Raw genomic sequence first — 21,448 nt, 5'->3', positions numbered from 1 at the left:
AAAGAACATATAAGTTTACATATTATTAAGATATTTACAATAATATATAAACTTATATTTTCTTTAAGATGGTATTTTCTTCCCCTTGACAATATCAAAATGGATTCATTAATATCACTTAAACTATATTTGTGCAAAGTTTAAAATTTTTTTTAATCATTGAGTGTCGAATATTCTTTGCAAGGGCGAGTGTCACTGGTGACACAAATTTGTTACTAGACATGTGACACAAAAGCAGGAAGACTACCGATTGGTAGAATGATATTGGTGATTATATTTTACCAATCGGGAGTTTTCCCGCCTCTATATCCATATCTGTACTTAATGAATTCTCCTTATATGTGTATCATAGGTACGACTCATAGTGTATGAAAAACATGAAAATATTCCACGGACGGTTAAAAACCCGATCACAGAGGCATTAAAAAATAATTACAAATGTTAAAATCATTACAAAGATTTACTAACAACATTTTTCGCATTTTTGAATAATTAATTTGGGTTAAATATTAAAACTATACTTTTTGAAAAACAAAAATGAACACTTTCTCTTCTTTTCAATCTTTTCTACAAATTTTACAATTTATAATTAACAGAATAATCGAGTATTACCACTCATAAAACCTCTTTTCTTCTTGCTCTAATCTATTTGGCTATTGCATCTCACAGTTTCGATCCTGTCGCCAATTATGTGGTTTAATTACAGGAGTCTTTTGTCTTAGTAAATGAACTATATTGGTCCCGGGATTTTTTCCGGTAATCCTAGGCAAGGGGCATACAAATGTTGAAAGGAAACGTAGAAAATATGATGGGTGTGTTACGATAACGTTCTCATACATGTATTTACATATGTACACATATTAGAAACGTATTTCGCTAATTAAAAATTCTGTATTAGTGTTATTTGACATTATTTTGCTAATAACGAGCAAATAACAAAAATATAAAAGCATTTATAGCAAATATCTATTATATACGCAGCACAATTATCACGCAACGAATGACTGACGGCAGGCTCAGGTAACTACCCTATTTAGTGGTATACAATGTAAAGCGTATGTCGACATATCGTAACGTGTGTTCTTGTACAGAACATCAATGAAAAATGAACACACCATGGTCGTACATTGAAAGCGACGCACGTTTGAAATGTGTGGATTCTATTGTATGACAATGTATTTCTACAACGAAAATTGTGATGGTCATCACAAGTCGCACACACATCGTTTCAATGCTCGTGTGCCCGATTAATAGCATTCTATATATTAAGTGCTTAATATATATTTATTAAAATACCATTATACAGAAATCATACAGTACATGAAAATCTTTAAAAACTTTTATGCTTTTTTGTGCAAGAGATATTAGATTGGTTAAAATTTAACCTATAAATGACTTAAAAAATTAGTTTAAATTATTGTATCAAACGAGTATTTAGTAAACTTAAAACTGTTTTATTTAATATCAATAAAAGTATGGAACAACGCATTGAGAAATTTACTTTTTTTTAAAGTATGAATATTTATAAATAAATATTGATGTATTTCTATTCGATTAAAGCAATGAATTTTTGGTTTTTAATACGACGATATAGTACCTCTAATGCGGTAAAAAAAAGTGCAAAATTAATTAGAAATGAATTTTTGGATTATTTCGAAAAAGATTTGGGTCATACTTTTATACGATCAAGTCCTGTTAGGCCCCTTCACGATCCAACAGTCGCATTTGTTAATGCCGGCATGAACCAAGTATGCTTGGATTTTATAATTTTATGAAATATCTGTAACGAACAAAGTTTTATTTTTCATTATTTATTTTTATAAAAAAACTAAATTAATAAATCTCACATGACATTGTTAATTCAATTTTACTTTATACACTATTTATTGTACTTATTCTATGCTTCAATCATATTAAAAAATATATATATATACAAATATTAATTTTTTTAGTTTAAAGGAATATTCTTAGATTATTATGATCCACCTGTAACAAAAGCTGTGAATTCACAAAAATGTATCAGAATTAGTGGAAAACATAATGATCTAAATATAGTTGGAAATGATGTGTATCATCATACATTCTTTGAAATGTTGGGAAATTGGTCTTTTGGAGATTATTTTAAGGTATTTAAGTTTTTTAAAACATTGTAACTATTTTTATTCATTTTACTTTCAAATGTAATCTTTATAAATATAAGGCAATAAATATTTTAGGAAGAAGCTTGTCGTTATGCTTGGAATTTATTAACTAAACATTATGGTATTAAGGAAGATTTTTTATATGTAACATACTTCGCTGGAAATGAACAATTAGGATTAGAACCAGATTTAGAATGCAAAGATATTTGGTTAAGCATTGGTATTTCAAAAGATAAAATTGTACCATTTGGGTTGGAAGATAATTTTTGGGAAATGGGTATTTCAGGACCATGTGGTCCTTGTACAGAGATACATGTAGATCATACAAAACAAATAATAAATCAATCCACACGAATTAACAAGGGTTATGCAGATCTTACAGAGTTATGGAACATAGTTTTTATTCAGTATGAACGGTATGCAGTAAATAATAAATAACATACAAATATTTTTATCATGTAGAAAAACTTTAATTTTGTAATTTTAAATATTAATTACCATATATTTTATATTAGGTTATCAGATGGTACCATAGTACCATTATCAAAACATTATGTAGATACTGGCATGGGATTTGAAAGATTAGTTGCACTGTTACAAGAAAAAAAATCAAATTATGATACAGATATTTTTCAGCCACTTTTTAAAGCTATTCAGAAATTTGCAAATACACCAGAATATAAAGGGCAATTTTATAATGATGAGAGTAGTCTTGATAGTGGATATAGAATATTAGCAGATCATAGTAGAATGATCACTGTAGCACTAGCTGATGGAATGATGCCAGAGGACCAGTAGGTTGTTTTACTTATTCAATATACCTACTCTCATAAATTATTACAATAAACAACATTTTCAGTAATAAGCTTAGAAGAATAATAAGAAAGGCAATTGCTGTAAGTGAAAAAACATTTAAAAAGGAAGGAATGCTTTTGGAACTTTCAAATGCTGTAGCAGACAATTTGGGTGATGTTTATCCAGAATTACAGAATAATCTCAAAAAGGTAATATAAAATGTGCACATAAGAGATTTTATAATTAATTTCATAATACAATTGTAATTAGGTGCAAAAAATTATAGAATTTGAAGAAGATTTATTTAAGAGCTTACGAATTGCTTCTGACAAAAAGTGGAAACAAATACTTAAAATACGTCCTGAATTGGTAACAATTACTAATTGGATGACTCCTAATTTATTTGAGGGCTATAACTACTTACAATCTAATCTTAAAGATTCGTAAGTATGAGCAACAAATATTGTATATGTATACATATATATATTATATATATATGTATGTGTATGTTTTTATGTGTAATTAGAAAATACATATCTTTGGAGAATTTTGTTGATATTACAGGAAAATTTGTTGTTAATATTACAGGAAAGAAACTAAAATACTATCTGGGTATGTTGCTTTTAAGTTATATGATACATATGGTTTAACTGTGGAAACAATAATTAAACTTGCAGAAATTGAATCTTTATATTTTGATGAAAAAGCTTTTCAAGATAAATTAGAGAACATTAAATATCGATCAAGAATTGGTCTAATGAAAGATAGTGAAATAGTTATAAAAAAAGTAGTAGAAATACTTGAAAAAAATCGTATACCCAAAACTGACGACATTTTTAAATATAAATATACTTTCGATGGAAATAATTTCCAGTTTCCTAAAATTGAAAGTAAAATTATAGGTTTAATTATAAATGGTAATACATTACATGTAATATGTATATATTTACTAATTAAATGTTGATTGATGAAAAATATATTCCTATTTTATTTTAGGTAATTTAATATTAAACAGAGAGAATGAAATAGTTAATTCTAATAGAAATTCAGATGAAGAAGTTGAAATTGGAATTATATTAGATAAAACATTATGTCATTCATGGAAGAGTGGCCAATCACCAGATACTGGAGTTATTTGTACAACAGATCTCATTTTTAATATAAATAATGTAAACAAAATTAATGATTATGTTATTCACTTTGGAAAATTTGCACAGAACAATTCAAAGTATATATTCATTTTAAGTTTTAAAATAATTATAACAAATTTAATGATAAACAAAAATGTATATATTTATCATTTAGATTTTTAGGTGAAACATTGAAAGTTGGAGATAGTTGTGTTGTTTCTATTAATCCTGAATTTCGAACAGGAGTAATGCGACATCATACTGCAGCACATTTGTTAAATGCATCTATACAGCAAGCAATGCAAATAGCTCATCTACGTTCTACTTTAATTTATTCAGATATTTTAAGACTTCAGTTCAACTGTTTTGGAAATGAACTCACTTTTGAACAGCTAGAAAGGATTGAAAATTGCTTAAATAGTCTTATAAATGCTGATGTTCCTGTTAAAATAAGAACTATAAATTCATCAGAATTATTAGAAGAGGATTGTTTTATAACATCAATACCAAAAGAAGTTTTCCCTTACACAGGAATTCACCTTGTGACGATTGATACTCGTATATTAAAATCAAAGTAGGTGGTTTTGAAGAAATAATTTTTCACAATAAAGATTTTTTTTCTTTGTATGTATTTCTGTTTTTGACAACTGATGATATTATAAATTTTGTTTAGAGAAGCATGTTGTGGTACACATGTACCTAAAACAGGAATATTGGAAGACTTTTGTTTTCTATTTTACTCTTCAACAAAGACAGGAAAATTGACTATTAAAGCCACCGTAGGACCACGTGCTAGATTTGCTAAATTGAAAGGTGAAAATGTAGAAAATGAAATACTGAATCTGGAACACAAATTAAAAACTAACGAAGTTTCATATAAAACGTTCACATCACTCAGTAAAGATATTGAGGATAAAATAACAAATGATGATACGGAAATGTTAATACCGTATATTATTAAAAAAAAGTGTTTAACGAAATTAACAGTTTTAAAGAAATATGCAGCAGTTCGAAAACGAAAAATTAAGTAAGTATTATGATTATACAAATATTAGAAATTATAATTTACAAATTCTTTTTTGTATGTTGCTGATTCTAAATTGATATGTAAACTTAAAACGGAATCAATTTAATCAGTTGTAAAAAAGAAATTTATGTTTTATAATTGTTACTAGTATCAGATAAAAGTAATAAATATGTTTAGAAAATTAGATTATTACATAGCAAGTATAAAAATTAAATTATTATATCTTACAAATAGTTAATTAAGATATTTTTATCTTTTTATGATGCTTTGAGGAGAACAAAATTGAGCTATTTGAAAACTAAATCGTTTCCTTAATATTTCGTGACGAGTTTATAAAGACAAACTTTCATTTGTTTTACAAATTTCTTTTTTCAAACCATATATATTTTTATTGAATCAATTTTTAATATATTAATATTAAAAATATCTTGCATAAAATCTTAAAATACTAAACAAAAATGTTGTCATTATATCTAATAGTTTCTCAAAAAATACTTCATAGTGATAGAAAGCATAAAAAATATTTTGTACACTTATATTTTTATTTCACATACTTTTTCTAGTCTATATATGTGTACTTTTACATATAAATACAAAAAAGTATATGTCAATTTTTGTCCAGCAAATTTTAAGAATGTTTAATAAGTTATACAATACAATAAATCAAATTAAGTTTAATATTTATTGTGGCTTTGTTTATAAATATTGTACCATATTGTAGGAAAATCATGCCTTAATATTATAATTAAAATCGCTTTTTTTAAATAAAAATAGATAGGTTTTTTCAATATATCTAAATAATTAGTAGTTTATAATGTAATTAATAATATAAAAATTGATTCATATATTTATGTACACATACATGTAATTTTTAAGGGTCTCATTTAAACAGGACGTAAAAGATTGACTACATCAACAAAAGACTTCATTATTCATTGTGGATATCAATGTCCCAAGTATTCATCACCTCAAGTAGTAGTATTTCTATACCTGGATGTACCAATATTAACTATTTTACATTACAACAGAATAGTGGAAGCACTATGTTCTGTACTTCAGGTGTAGAAAAAATAGATTTTCAAATAATTTTTTTTAATTTCTGTAAAAAGTAATTAAAATAAAAGCACTGAAATTTTATATTTTTCAAGTCATTGTTTATTATAGAAAATTGCGTCTGATACATTTAATGCACAAGTGTGGATGAAAGTAGTTCTTGATGCTTTTTGTCCAGAATATGGTCCAATTAATGATTCTGATTCATTTCTAGTTGCTAGTACGCCTCCTTTGAATGTTTAACACACAAGGTAATGAACACAGCTAAAGCTTTTGCATCTTTGGATATAAGGAACTTCTAAATTCTATATTGCATTAAGTGGTAAATATTTGTAAATTTAAAAATAAATTTTGCAACAGTATCTTTTAATTAAGTTTCTTACTTCATAGTTTCATTTTTCAATACATACTGAATACAATTTATAAGTAATAATTTTTTGAAATGTAAGTTATTAGGTAGTGTTACAAAATAATGATATAATTACGATGTAATTATAGTAGTTAAATACATATTTAAATAATTCTATAATTTTTTATTTTCCACATTATTCTTGTAAAAAAGTCTTAGTGCATCCCACTGTGATGTGTGTAATAATATATGAGGTCTCTTCTTTTTCATATATGCTACTGCCTCCTCAGGAACCCATTGGTTTTTCTATAAAATATATTATTTTTAAGAAATGTTATTCTTAAGAAATATAATCTATATAGATTATAAACTCCATTATCTAACCATCATTAAATAACACCCAACTAATGTTGCACTACGAGTTCTTCCTGCTTTGCAGTGGACATACACACTTCCACCATACAAGTCATTTTTATCAGGAATATCAGAATTATTTAATGTAGTTGGTGTATTACAAAACTTATTAATAAAATTTACACCACATTGTAATTTTTCTTGTGAAGGTGCCTGAAAAATATCTGTTGTAGATAATTGCAAAAATTGTACATTATTCATCTGCCATTCCTAAAAAATGTATTAAGTCAGTTATTTGTATTGTTTTTTAGAAAGTAAAAATATATTTCACTGAAAATTATGTACTTAATAATTTCATTATTTTATACCTTTTCAGTATTTGAGAATAATTGTAATTCATAATCTTCATTCATTGAAATAACAGCCTTAATATTTTCTTCAACTATTAGCTGAAATTTTAAACAATTTATTTCCTTGTTAATTAATGTATATTTCACTTTGTATATCTTTATTATTCTTTGTCAAATGTAAATCATAAAGTACATGCAATACAATAATGTACTTATAAATTATTATTATTAAAAATAAAACTAAAGTTGATGCTTGTTAGTTGAAAGACTAAATTAAGTATGAAAATAATCAGTACAAGCAATATTACTTGTTTTTAATAAACATTATCTTTAATACAATAAAGAATTATTTTAAACTTTTGTATTTGTAATATTTAATTCTTTGATTCAATGGTACTAATGTAAATCATATTTTATATTATTATATTTTTTGCCCGAGGATAATTTAATATTTAGATACATAAACACATAAACATTTATTATAAATAGAAAATAATGTGTTTGTACTGACTATTTCCTTACTTATTCGTTATTATTAATTTAAATAATTCGTATACAGAAATGAATTTACAACGCACAATTACATACCTGTTTGGTCATACTTCGAAATGGTAAAGCACCTAAAACAACAACCTCGTCAATTCTATTATACCAATTCCTCGACGAAACTTTTTCCATTAATACATTATAAAGCAACGATGGATAAAATGTCAATCTTGCGAACATCTTTTCTATAATTACAATTTATATATATATTTTATCAACCTTTTTACAGTTTAAAAAATTACGAATTGTATTCTGACAATTTCAATTTGAATAAAATTAATTTTATTTTGTAACTATTTTATTTATGTCTTAAAAAAAAAGATTTCCAATTTAATCTGTCGAAGTATTCGAGAAAGAATACTGTCACAATCTTCTATGAAAGGTAGTTATGCCAAGTAACGGTACTCATGATACCCAGTGTACTCTAAAATGTATGGTCTTTGGGTATGTATAAGACTCAATAAAATAAGTAAAAGTAGCATTCAAAATGTGTCGCAGTTATCTTAAATGGACGCTTTTACCGATTACCGCATTATTATTTTTGCATAACTGCAATTGATAAATATACTAAGAGTTTATTAGTTCCCTGTGTGAATACAATAACCATAATGTTTTTACAAGTCAGTAAGTCTTTTTATTGTTATATTGAAAATCGTTTATTTTCTTTATACAACATATTCTTAAGTGTAGTATAAATTTCAAGAATCATAATATGTTGAGACATACATTGGAGTTAATGGAAGATAGTTTGGACACCGGCCATGACGAAATAAACTTTTGATATATATCTCGAAAACCATGGATTTTTAAACTCATATGTACTAGTACCTTCTACTTATTTTAATGAAATTTTATGTATACTTAACGGACCATCAATTCTAAACCACACTATATACAGGGGACCGCAACGGAAATTTACGATCTACTTTAACATGTAAATTTTGATGTTTTATTCATCAATTGATATTTTAATATTTATTTAAGATCGTATGACAATACATGTGCAGGTTCGAGCACTTTATATAATTGTAAAAATACAAATATATAATTTAAACCAGCTCAAAAATTTCATAAAAACTTTATCAGATTTTATTGTGCTTCGATTAAGGTATCTATTTTAGAATATTTCTTTAACAATTTTGAATACAATAAATCACATTCATATGAGATGTTACCTTCCATGAAATATAGAAAATTAATATTTAAAATTATATTATAAATTTAAAAAAAATGATTAATTTCAAATAAACGAATATATTATTTTTAATATACATATATTCATTTTCCATCGTTATAAATTCATGTTTTCAGAAGAAATATGTTTTATTTAAACTGGTTTAAATTTGATTTTTCATAAATAGAAATACACATGAATTCTCACGCGTAAGTATATAATAAAAAAAAATATATATAGGAGGTGTAGGTAGTCCATCTAACTTTATCACTTGGAATATCTCGTTTCTTTTTGACAATATTACAAAGTGTTTCGGGGAAAAGTTCAATGACTTGAAGAGGGACATAATTTCATATACTTATTATTTTCATAGTAAGACGCATAAAGAACATTCAAATTAAATTATTTCTTTTAAATGGTATTGTATATTTCATTTGTCTGCAAACGATAGCCATTTTAACGGAGAATACAATGCCTTACTACATGCAGATTTTCAGTCATGAAATGTCGTATAAACAAAATTTCGTGTGTCGAAGTAAAAGATTTCGTTCCATTTTCATTTGATATTTGACAACACTTCGTTTCTTCATATTTCTTAAACATAGTGATGAAGAAAACGTTTGATATTATCTCTATTTATGCTGAATGCTATACAAAATTCGAAATCTTAGCAAGAAACTTAAAGAGATAGAAAAATGCAAACAAACAAAATGTGTTTGGAATAATTCGGTAACTAGTGATATAAACAAAATTACTATTTTAATGTCAGTTGCACAAAATCCTAAAGTAAGTTTACGACAACTTTCACATATATCTGTGATACCTAGACAAGTATACCGCGAATATTACATCGGCATAGTATGCAAATTTTTACTGTACCATTTATCGCGTTATCATGTATTACATGGAAATAAAATCGATTCCAAAAAGATAACTCGTTTTTTCGTTCCTCCTTATTTATTGACGAAACTACTTCTACTCGTGATGATGCAGTTAATTCACGAAATATACATTGAGTCATATGACCGCTCATGGTAGGATTAGGTATATATGAAATGTCGGTAGGTTTAGTGTTAAAAGAAGACATACTTCATGGTGTGGTATGATGTGATATTATTAATGATGTCATTATTGAAGCTTATTTTATAAAAGATACTTTAAACGGATTGACATATGCAAAATTTGTATCCGATACCCTTTCTGCTATTCGAGAAGAGTTGTTATTAAAAATAAGGATGTTGATATGGTTTTAACAGGATGAATATCCTATACGTTACACTCGAATAGCTTGAAATACATTAAATATAATGTTTATAAATCGTTGGATTGCTTAATACCTCTGGATTATTTTCTATGGTATATGATAAAAGATACAATATATTAAAAATCACCTAAAACACAGTAAGACAAAAAACGGAATTGTCGAAGTTTGTATAATTATTTTCTAAAATAATATAAAGTGTTAGCTATTCGATGACAACGATTTTTAAGATTCATGGAAGTTAATCGCAAATACTTCCTTTGAATTTTTCCGGAACTTAGCTCATAATAAGTGACAAGAGGAGACAAAGAAATGTAAACAAGTGAAGTGTTATCAAGAGTTGCAATCCTCCAAATTTTGTTTATATGACCACTAGTGATCTTGAAAATCTGTATGTAATAAGTTATATTCGTCGTTAAAATGGCTATCATTTGTAAACAAATAAAGTATACATATAATTCCATTTAAAAAAATATAATTTGATTTTCATATACCTTTTATGCCAAGGAAAATAATTACATCACGTTACATTTCCCTTCAAGCCATTTAACTTTTATCTGAAACACTTTTTCACATTATTAAAAAGGAACGAGATATTCCAAATAATAAAATTAGATGGATCATTCTTCATGTATGTATGTATATATCCACCTAATACATATATTTATGATCGAATGAAATATTGGATTCACTCAAAATATTGGTTCCATTCGAAAAATTAAAATATACTTTCCTTGATATCAAGCAAATATATATTTGAACAATACGAATTAAAATTATCAAGTTAAGTGACTCAACTTATGTACTATACTTTATTGTTATCATACATTGTTTTTTATTACTGAATCTTAAAATGTTTTTTTATTTGATATAATATTCTTTTTATAGTGATTTGTATATGTATTTACCAGTCTATATTAACAAATTTTTAACACTTTTATTGTTGATTAACTCATTGGTAAATTAGAACGGTTTTTCATTCAGGTATCTAGTGTCGCCTTTTAAACATTCTAGCAATAATTCTGTGTAAATCTCATTTTTAGTTCACAGACGTTACAAATATAGCAATTTCCACTGCAGTAGGCGTCGCAGCCAATGACGCATACAGGCATTGAAATCTTCATCACTATGTACAAACACAAAATTGTCGCTCGGATTTTTACGCGGTTAACATTCTTTCGGGTTCATTGATGAGAGAATCACCCTTTAGATCTTATTAACTCTTTTCTGTTTGAACTTGGTGTTAATGATATTAAGTTTATTGTATATGGATGAGGAATAAATAATAAAAAAATATATATATGACAGAAGTCTATTAAAGATCTATACCAAGTTTTATAGTTTTTTGAAAGATGTGATATCCTTTAGTGCTTATAGCGAGAATGAATATTGTTATTATAATTCTTCTTTAAATAAATGTAATTAATAATAATTAACATTTTTTTCTAAATTTAATATAATTCTGTATTTACACTCGCGTTGGCATTTAAGTTGACATTTATGTTTATAACATGTTAATGAGTAAAATTCGTAATAAAAATAAATACAATGCAATGTAATAACAGAAATATGTTTATTAAATCCTTATTGTACCTACATCATGAATAATTTTGTTTTATAACGAAACAATAATAAAATTAATAAAAGTTTTCTAATTTATTGATGTCGGAAATTAAGTTGATGTTATGTTATCATTAAATAATATTATTATAAACTATAGTACAGTATAAAATATGAACATATTTAGCAAGTGTAATAACCTTTATTTTTTTAACTTCACTGTTACTTATGTTTACATAATACTTTTATTACTTTTAGTAGTCGTTTCAATATACTATTTATTAGTTTTTCTAAAATATCTAGAGTAATTTCCATTCATCTGCTTTAATGCTTTTACAAACTGTAATTTTGTGTATTGATCTTTTTGTATTACGTTTCTTCCCAATTCATTTTACAAGTGCTGTATTTGATTCAAATAGGAACTTTTAGATAGTCTAAACAGTACTGATATGTTATTATTTTGCAAAAGTTTTTTAACAATTTTCGCGAATGTTTTGAGTAGTTGTTCTGATAGAATGCTCTATTATTTCCGAATTTTTCTATAGAAGAAAACACATTCTCTTTCAACAACTCTATATATTATATTTTACTGCAATCAATTCTATTTCAATAATTATTTTATTTTTTTACATCGATGTCATTAAAACGACCCAATATCATAATATAGTCATCACCATAATTGTCAGTGGGTGTTATTAATTGTTGTTTAAATGTTTTATTTTTCCTTGTCCATGCAAATTTTTTGTTTTTTCCTTCTGTTGAATCACAGTTCAAATTTGCTTCATCATCCCAAATAATTGTGTTACAAAATAGGTTTATTATACAAATTTCAAGCAGTTTTGACCATTGATTTTTTAAATGCATAGTTTGTTCTGCGATTTACAACCATGAAGATCGCTTTCATTTACTCAACGTTTGATTTAAATTATGAATACTGATAATAAAAGTTGTTCCTTAAATTTTTTCTTGTTAATAAGCAGATCTTTTTAATTAATTTTATAATTTCATGGTTTTGACAAGGAATTATTTTTCTCTCCTTATTCATTTTTACTATATTCTTTACATATATTTTTTACACACCTTTAAATATTGAAAATTATGTCCTTCTTTTATATACTTGTAGTAGCTCTGACTCATATAATTTCCTTGCTTTAGACATACTGCAAGTAATTCACACAAATATTACAGAAATTTCTACCTATAAAACAGAATTTACTTTGTATTAATTTACTCTCTAATTGATGAAAATTTCACAGCAATTTTTGAATTTCACTATTACTTATGTTTATACAATGCTTCTACCTCAACACTTTGTAAAGAACTGAATCAATGATTACAAGTAATAAAAATACTATCAAAATATTCAAAATATTGAAATATTCAAGGAAATATTGTTGTATAGTTTTAAGAAAAAAACATATCAACGTAAATACCAATGTGAGTGTACAAATACATATACACTGAGCTTCTATAAATATAAATAAACAATACTATGTATATTCCTCTAAATTACACTTAATTATATTATAATGATACAAACATTTTTAATAAAGTATTATACTTTTATATTTGTAATTATAGTTAACATATACATAAGTGTATACTTAAATTTAAAATACTAATGTGAGAGGTTTTATATTTATGTAAAATTTTTTTTTTTACTTTATTTGATAGATGGTTCTAATAAATCTTTATCTAAACAATAATAACCTAACTCTCCCTTCCTGAACAAGTTAATAAAATATTCTGCTGCATATTTAAAATTTGGTCTTATAATAATACTTCCATCAAAATTCTTTATTTTTACAGTTTTTTTGAAAGTTGCAGCAATATACGTAAGAACGTATAATATATCGTCATGTGGTTCTGTTAAGCCTAACATATTCACATATTCAAATCGTTCATTTTTATTCAACCAAAACAATAAATAATCTGCAAGCATTTCAGGTCCTACTAAATGATCTTGCATACAACCAACTAATGCCAATTTTAGACCAGTTTGCACATCAGTTACTTGAGGACTTAAAATTCCAGGTGTGTCTAATACATAGATGTCTGGATTTTCTAAAACCTTTACACGTGTTAATACAGATCGTGTAATACCAGCAACTGCACCTATTTGCACTGCTTTACTTTTACGAAGGTTATTACTTCGTAAACGATTAATAAGTGAAGATTTTCCTACATTTGGAACACCAATAATCATTATTCCAAATGAACTCTCTTGTTCTCTATTGTAACGATCTGATTGTTTAATTAATTGTTTTGCTAAAGGCAATATTTTGTTAACACCTTTACAACAATTATCTTTAAAATTAGTAAATAATATATTAGACAATCCTGTTTCTTTTAACTTTGCTATTATAAGTTCTTTAAATCTCAAATCAAGTAAATCCACTTTGTTTAATATAAAAATATGAGGTTTAAGTATGGTTAAAGTATTACTAAAATCAGCATAGTGTCCAGAAATTGGAAGTCTTGCATCATGAACTTCAATTACACAATCTACACCTTTCAATTGTTGTTGCATTTGTTTTAAACCCTTGTTCATATGTCCGGGAAACCATTTTAATAAATCTTTATTCACTATTTGAAAGGTATCACGAAATTTAGATATAACATTACCTCCTGGGTTCGTCATTTTGAAGCGTTTTATAACCTTTATTGACATCGTACTTTTTGTGATACTTTCTGTAATAATATTTTTCATACAAATTTTTGGAATTAATCAGTGAATACGTATTACATTATAATTTTTGTAATAATGTGTAGTGTGCTATGAAAAGTAATTAATTTTGAAGCTACTAGTTCATTATATTAATTACCAACCATACCTTTTTAAAAATGATATTAAAGGTTCCTTTTTAATTAACCTTATGCTTTGTATACAACTTGCGGATTATTCATTCTCGTTCCAAAAGAAAGTCACTGACTTCGCATCAACCAAAACCTGTAACAAAAATAAGGCGTCTCTCTGACTTGAGGTTCTTTAATTCGATAGTACAAGTGGACTATAACAAAATTTGACTGCCATTTAATGGAGAATATTAATATGCCGAAAAGCTATTATAGGAAACAACTTTACTTACTCTGGTAAAGCCAGATAGATCAATTTTTTAATTTAATAAGAATAATGTTCCTATTTAATTAATTGAAACTGAGGATATGAAGATATTAGATTTTTTGAAATGCAAAGTATTTTATTCAGTTATCGCAATGATAAATGGATAGTTGATAAAGTCTGATAAAGTTCCTTTTCTTTTCATTAAAAAAGAAACAGTTACATTATAATATATATTTTAAGTTTAATTTCAAATTTTGTGCGAGTTTTATTCATATTTGTAAAAAGTAATTTGATTTTCACAAATTTTGGTTTATGATTTGAATTAGTCTAACTTTCACTTCGTGGCATTTGGTTCAAGCGGTGAATGTAACAGGTGTTATTACATATGTGTAGATCTTATACGTTTTAATACAACACAAAATAAACAATGGAATTTTTACAATTGGAAAATATTTTTAATACAAAATATAACAAGAAATATGATGGTCATATTCAATACGGGACTGCCGGTTTTAGAACAAGGTAAGTTTTTGATCCTTATATTTTAATAACAATATAACGTGAATATTTGTGGATGCCATCATTTGAATTTTGTAATTGTAAAAAATAAAATATATTAATTCTAATTAGTTTATTTAATAATTATTGTTTTTCAGGCTTATTTTATTATACCATTTTTCATTTGTTTTTTTAATTTTAATCATTGCTGTTATAAATAATTTCAAACATGTCTTTGCATTTTTTGTATCTTGTTTATTATTAAAATTATAATATAGAATAGTATAAAATTATATTATAAAACATGGTTTCAATGTCATCCTCATTGTAAAATTATTAACATTAATTTAATTTATTTGTTACTCTTACTCCTTCAATTTTTCAAATATAAAAGTCTTGTATAAAGTCATTCTTAATAATAAAAAAAGTCCAATTTAGTTTTTTTCCAACTTTTTATTTACTTTTTCTACTTCTTAATTACTTCAACACATTTGTTCTGGTATGGATTATGTATGTTCTATATTGAACATTTATTTTATCCACATTCTCTTTAACCTTCTTTTTATATTAAAATGGTTTTTCAATAAGTTTGTCATCATTTTCATCTAAATTTATAAAATACAACTGAAAACTTCATGGATCTAATTGCTTTGTATTGTCAGATATGAAAGTCTAATGCAAAAAGTAATTGATCCATGTATTACAGTTTATGCAGAGTTATCTGCATTTTTGCAGATGTAAATATACTAATAGTATAAAATTATCTGCAACTATTAGTAATAATAATTATTAACAAACACTACTGCTATCACTTATTTTCATCCTATGTGACATATTATATGATATTAGTTGACATCAAGCAATCTAAGTGCATATGTGTAGACTAAAATTGCTTTTAGGTTTAGCTGAATTACCTTAGTATATAGTAAATGTTCAGGACTTTGACATTGCAAATTTTAAAGCTTCTAAGGCAGTTAATATACATCTATTGTAGTATATTTTGCAGATTGTTTTGAAATTATTAAATAGATAATATGATACATTTTGTCTTTAATGAAATTGTGTGTCAGAAGTAGTTTTTTATGTAATATATTGACAACTTTAAGTTTTTATAGATAATACATATTTATTTTATTCAACATGCTGTGATGTATTAAACTGTTTCTGTTACTTATTAGAATTTGATAATTATATAATTTCATTTATGGATATTCTATAATGTTATTATTGTTCACTTGTACTTTTGCAATGTAAGTCATGTTTCATTACCTTCTCCCATGTAATTCCATTTCATAGCATAGGTTTATTTTGGTAAATGTACAGGATAGATGGATTCTATTCATTCTACATTTTCATAATTTTCCACTGTACTAATTCATATTTAAGATTTCTTAACTATATTAATAATACTTAAGTCTAAACCAAAATTATGATATTCTTCATATTAATTACTTGACAAAATAAATTAATTAAATGTTACGTAAAATAATTTTTTTTATACATTTTTCAATTATATTTTAGGGCAGATATTCTTGAACATGTCCTCTATAGAATGGGACTTTTAGCAGTATTAAGATCTAAAGTAAACAAGGGTATGTTTAACTACAAATATGGTATAAGATATACATATTTATACATACATACACAATTTTGTAAAGTGTTTCATTTTTGTTATTTAATTAAAAGAGTTCAATTTTGTTATAGCTGCAATTGGATTAATGATTACAGCAAGTCACAATGTTGAAACCGATAATGGTGTGAAACTTGTAGATCCAGTTGGTGAAATGTTAGAAACCTCTTGGGAATCTATTGCTACCAGTTTAGCTAATGTAGAAGATTCAAATTTAATTTCTAAAATAGAACAAATTATAAAAGAACAAAACATTGATATGTCCATAAATGCAACTGTAATAATTGGTAGGGACACCAGAGAAAGTAGTCCTACATTATTAAATGCTGCTATTGCTGGAATTCAGGTCTTAAATGGAATTGTAAAAGATTTTGGTATAGTTACGACTCCCCAATTGCATTATCTTGTTGTATGTACAAACACTAATGGCAAATATGGTGATCCTACTTTACATGGTTATTACACAAAATTATCCAAAGCATTTAAACGTATAAAACAAAATAATGCTAATAATGAACGGTATGTAGCAGAATTGTCATTAGATGCAGCTAATGGTGTTGGTGCTATTGCTGCAAAAGAGTTTCAAAAATATTTAGAAACAACAATTATAATCCGTATCTATAATGATAAAAATGGAAAATTAAACCATATGGTATATTTACAGTTTTTTGTATTAATAATCTAAGTTAATTAACATATATTTTAATAATTTAAAAACAAATTTTTGTAGTGTGGAGCTGACTATGTTAAAGTAGAGCAAGTACCACCTATAAATTTTGCTCTAAAAGCAAATGTTAGGTGTGTATCTATAGATGGTGATGCGGACAGAGTAATTTACTTTTACCTAGATGAAAATATTAAATTTCATCTTTTGGATGGTGATCGAATAGCAACACTTATTGCTGAATATTTTAAAGAACTTTTAGAAGACATTCATTTATCATTTCAACTTGGTGTAGTACAAACAGCATATGCTAATGGTGGTTCCACCAATTACATTTCAAATGTGCTGGTGTGTCAACATGATTATTTATTCAAATAATGAGTACATAAATAAAAACTTACATTTGATCTATGTAACTTTTATAATTATTCTTTTAGCAAGTTCCAGTTGTATGTGTATCAACTGGTGTTAAACATCTGCATAATAAAGCATTAGAATTTGATATAGGGATATATTTTGAAGCAAATGGACATGGAACAGTACTCTTCAAAAATACTGTTATTCAAACACTTAAAAATGCTGCTGAAAACTTAGAGTATGTTTTCTTTAAGTATACTATATTAGTAACAATATTCATTATTTATCAATATTTATTATAAGAAAAAATATTGTAATGTGCAATATATTACATTTACTATAAAAATACATATTTATCATAAAAATGCATTATAATTTTTCAGATTGTCTACAACTGAAAGAGCATCTGCTTCTAGGTTAGCGAATATAATTGATGTAATAAATCAAACAGTTGGCGATGCTCTTAGTGACATATTACTAGTAGAAACAATTTTATACGCAAAAGGTTGGAATATAATAGATTGGGAAAGAAAATATGAAGATTTACCAAACAAACAGTTATTAGTAAAGGTTAGCAATAAAAATATTATAACGACGACTGATGCTGAAAGACGATGTGTGACACCCGAAGGATTACAAACTGAAATTGATAAAGCTGTGTCACAGTATAGGAAAGGTCGATCTTTTGTCAGGTACAGTATAATTTTATAGTTATAATTCAAACTGTAAGTGCAAGAAAACACTTATGTCCTGTGTACGTAGCCGTTACAAGAAGTTGACCGAGGTCTGGTAAACTAAAATGGCACACGGAAATGGAAAATCTCACTCGCATCACTTGTGGTGTACGCCTCTATGCAGACACATTGTCACTATTGACTAAATTAGACAAGTATAGAAGTCCACCGTGTGTCGAGAAACGCGAAGGAAACAAAACACGACAAAATAAGAAGCAATGATAGAGCATGCGAATGCATCTGTTTTACATCTCACTCTGTTGTATTGTTTCGTTCACGTTCTTCTTCAAGCGGTGGAATTCTACACTTTTATATAAAAGATGCGAGTGGATGATTCCTTTTTCTCTGTGCCGTTTTAACTTTTAGGACTTCGACCAACTTTTTATACAGCTTCGATAAATCAAGGAAAAAATGTATTCTTTATATTAAATTATATCTATTAATTAATATTCTTTCACTTTATTTTCTTGTAATACATTTTGTTTATTCTATTCATTCTGTTCATTTTGTTCTTCATTTTTGTAAGATACACAGAAATCTAATGTTTATAATATTAAGAAAAGAAACTTATATTCACTTGTCAACTAAGGGTCCCTGTCAATTAATGATCCCTGTCATATGCCTAAGTTATAAAGTACTAACACCTGCCGGGAAGGATGGATTATGATTAATGCAGACGCTGTCGACTTCCCTTAAATAAAACAAATTTATGTTGTCGGTTATACACTGGCCGGTAAAAAGCTTGTCGAAATTAAATATGCGTTACAGAAGAACAAAGGCTTTCAATTGGTAGAATGACATTAATGACCACTGTAGCCACATTTTATTTCCTAAATTGCTAACTGAAAGAGTGGGAAAAGGTAGTACGGTGGGGGCGGGGCTACCCCACTCTTTCACGCATCGTGTGTTAAGGCATTGGAGTGGGAAAAGGTAGCGAATCACATCGTGATTTTAATGCCTACAATGACTCACATTATATCAATCGGAAAACTCGCATCTGTGACGTATGTCTAGTTCTGACAAGCTCTGTACTGGACTCTGTATCAAGGATGCCAAATTTCCTGCTTTGTACATACTTATATTACTTCTGATATATACATACCTGTCTTTAAAAAATGTCCGAGCTAGATCTCGTAAGACCTTAGGTGTTCTTCCACTCCTGCTTGGACCTGACACTAAGAATATGCGTTGCTGAAAAGATTACAAGCGGAGGGGAATGCGGGCACGATTGGTCGTAGTGGATTAGCCATACCTCTACACACGCGGCCTTAGTAGCAGTTTATTATTGGCCGAAATGGTTATTATTACCAATCGCTTTGTCTGAAAAAGTCAAATAGTGTGAAGCGATGCTATACTGGAGGTTACAGAAGAGTTAAAGATAGGGATTAGGTGGAATTAGCAAGGTATCCCTCTTGTCTCTGTGCCGTCACGTTAATCTTTCCAGCAACGCATAATACGTCGCGTCGTGTGTAGTGGTTGTGGGCTTTCTTAGCACAGAGTCACCAGAAATACACAAATTGATTACATGTAAAATATTTGTAAAAATTGAATTCTTTTTTTATACTTATTAATAGATCAAACTTTTGCAGTAATTGTATAATATGGTTTTCTTTGCTAACTAGAAAAATGTCTAATCTTTTGATAATAATATTTATTTACCATATGTGCATACTTATTTTTTACTTATAGGATTAAATTTTTGGTTATTAAAAAATTTAAGATTACTTAAAATTTAAATGCAAATTGTATTTTCAGACCATCTGGAACTGAAGATGTGGTACGAGTATATGCAGAATGCGAAAGTCAAAGTGATCTTAACAAATTAATTATAGATGTAGCATTACTAGTCTACAGATATGCGGGTGGTGTGGGACCGGAACCTCAACTTGCATAATAACAAACATTACATCAACATCTCCATCTTCTTTTTACTACATATATTTTAAGTATAAAATCTATTGAATATAATTTATACTATACAGACTGTGTTATAATAAATATTATTTTTATATTTGTTAGACACAGATTGGGATAGAAATTTGTGACTGGAAAATTATTTACTATTTTATACTATTTTTTTGTGTATTTTATTTTCAAATTTTATCATGTAACAAAAGTATTTTTGAAGTACTTTAATATTTTTAAATTTATATTTTCTATACATTAATAAAAATTGATTACTGAATAAAATATTTTACGAGTATTATAATTTTAAATGACAACCCATATTCAATGACCCTTCCCGACAAAAAACAAGATTATAAGTATCACTTTTATACAAATTATGATTTTTGGAAGTGATCAATTTTTCCCGTTTCCACAACCTCTTTGTTTCTGAACTACGCACTTTTTAAATAATTGTTCAAACTCAAAAACATGTGATTATCCGAGGAATTAATATGCGGGGAGTAAAGTGAGTGTATGAAAAGTTCCCATTTCAGTTTCTTAAGGTCTTGCATTGTTCTGTAACAAGAGAATAGCTTTGCATTATAGTTGAGTACAATAGACGGATCTATAGCAATAATTTGTCTAGAAAGTAGCAATTTGTAACGAACCATTCTGGCAATAATCCACGATACATGCAATAACACTTTCTGCCGATGAATATTGGTTTTTGAGGTATGTGACATAAAGTCTGTGGATGATAATCAATTACGCAATCTCTTGTGATTGCTATAGAGTGTATATGTATCTTAAAGGGTATGGTATAAAGGTTATCTATTGTATCCCCTCTTCCCCTTTCTGCAAATTTAATTTCAAC

At 26.8% G+C, this 21,448-nt stretch overlaps 3 protein-coding genes across 14 annotated transcripts; 2 read left to right on the top strand and 1 right to left on the bottom strand.

Moving 5' to 3' along the window:
* Window positions 1-815: 815 nt before the first annotated feature.
* On the top strand, window positions 816-7,192 carry Alars-m (alanine--tRNA ligase, mitochondrial). Of its 5 annotated transcripts, XM_076305836.1 has the most exons (12): window positions 816-1,020; window positions 1,092-1,748; window positions 1,953-2,126; window positions 2,217-2,557; window positions 2,657-2,935; window positions 3,001-3,145; window positions 3,207-3,379; window positions 3,525-3,853; window positions 3,933-4,164; window positions 4,242-4,640; window positions 4,740-5,093; window positions 5,970-6,230. In XM_076305836.1, the coding sequence occupies exons 2-12, from the start codon at window positions 1,539-1,541 to the stop codon at window positions 5,998-6,000; spliced, it is 2,667 nt and encodes an 888-aa protein (XP_076161951.1). In that variant the 5' UTR covers window positions 816-1,020; window positions 1,092-1,538; the 3' UTR covers window positions 6,001-6,230. The 5 variants fall into 5 exon arrangements, with proteins under 5 accessions (XP_076161951.1, XP_076161955.1, XP_076161952.1 ...); XM_076305840.1 differs by lacking the exon at window positions 1,092-1,748; XM_076305837.1 differs by lacking the exons at window positions 816-1,020; window positions 5,970-6,230 and adding an exon at window positions 6,361-7,192 and having other exon boundaries at window positions 1,043-1,748.
* Window positions 6,222-19,973, bottom strand: LOC143143971 (phosphatidylglycerophosphatase and protein-tyrosine phosphatase 1-like). Of its 8 annotated transcripts, none has more exons than XM_076305870.1 (7): window positions 19,790-19,957; window positions 14,575-14,690; window positions 14,186-14,431; window positions 7,788-7,930; window positions 7,218-7,298; window positions 6,880-7,062; window positions 6,222-6,801 (listed from the first exon to the last, which is right to left on the bottom strand). In XM_076305870.1, exons 3-7 carry the CDS (start codon window positions 14,409-14,411, stop codon window positions 6,670-6,672), a joined length of 765 nt encoding a protein of 254 aa, XP_076161985.1. In that variant the 5' UTR covers window positions 14,412-14,431; window positions 14,575-14,690; window positions 19,790-19,957; the 3' UTR covers window positions 6,222-6,669. The 8 variants fall into 8 exon arrangements, with proteins under 8 accessions (XP_076161985.1, XP_076161984.1, XP_076161986.1 ...); XM_076305869.1 differs by having other exon boundaries at window positions 6,231-6,801; window positions 6,880-7,119; window positions 19,790-19,937; XM_076305871.1 differs by having other exon boundaries at window positions 6,234-6,801; window positions 6,880-7,119; window positions 14,366-14,431; window positions 19,790-19,937.
* Nst (phosphoglucomutase 3-like protein nst) lies at window positions 14,453-20,870 on the top strand. Its single transcript, XM_076305841.1, has 8 exons — window positions 14,453-14,833; window positions 15,198-15,326; window positions 16,824-16,894; window positions 17,007-17,584; window positions 17,663-17,944; window positions 18,034-18,191; window positions 18,337-18,645; window positions 20,443-20,870. Exons 2-8 carry the CDS (start codon window positions 15,232-15,234, stop codon window positions 20,579-20,581), a joined length of 1,632 nt encoding a protein of 543 aa, XP_076161956.1. The 5' UTR covers window positions 14,453-14,833; window positions 15,198-15,231; the 3' UTR covers window positions 20,582-20,870.
* Window positions 20,871-21,448: the final 578 nt, after the last annotated feature.

The sequence above is a fragment of the Ptiloglossa arizonensis genome, chromosome 3, assembly GCF_051014685.1.
Source record: "Ptiloglossa arizonensis isolate GNS036 chromosome 3, iyPtiAriz1_principal, whole genome shotgun sequence".
Taxonomy (NCBI): Eukaryota; Metazoa; Arthropoda; class Insecta; order Hymenoptera; family Colletidae; genus Ptiloglossa; species Ptiloglossa arizonensis.
Note: the sequence above shows the minus strand (reverse complement) of the source record. Positions and strands in the feature narration are given on the sequence as shown.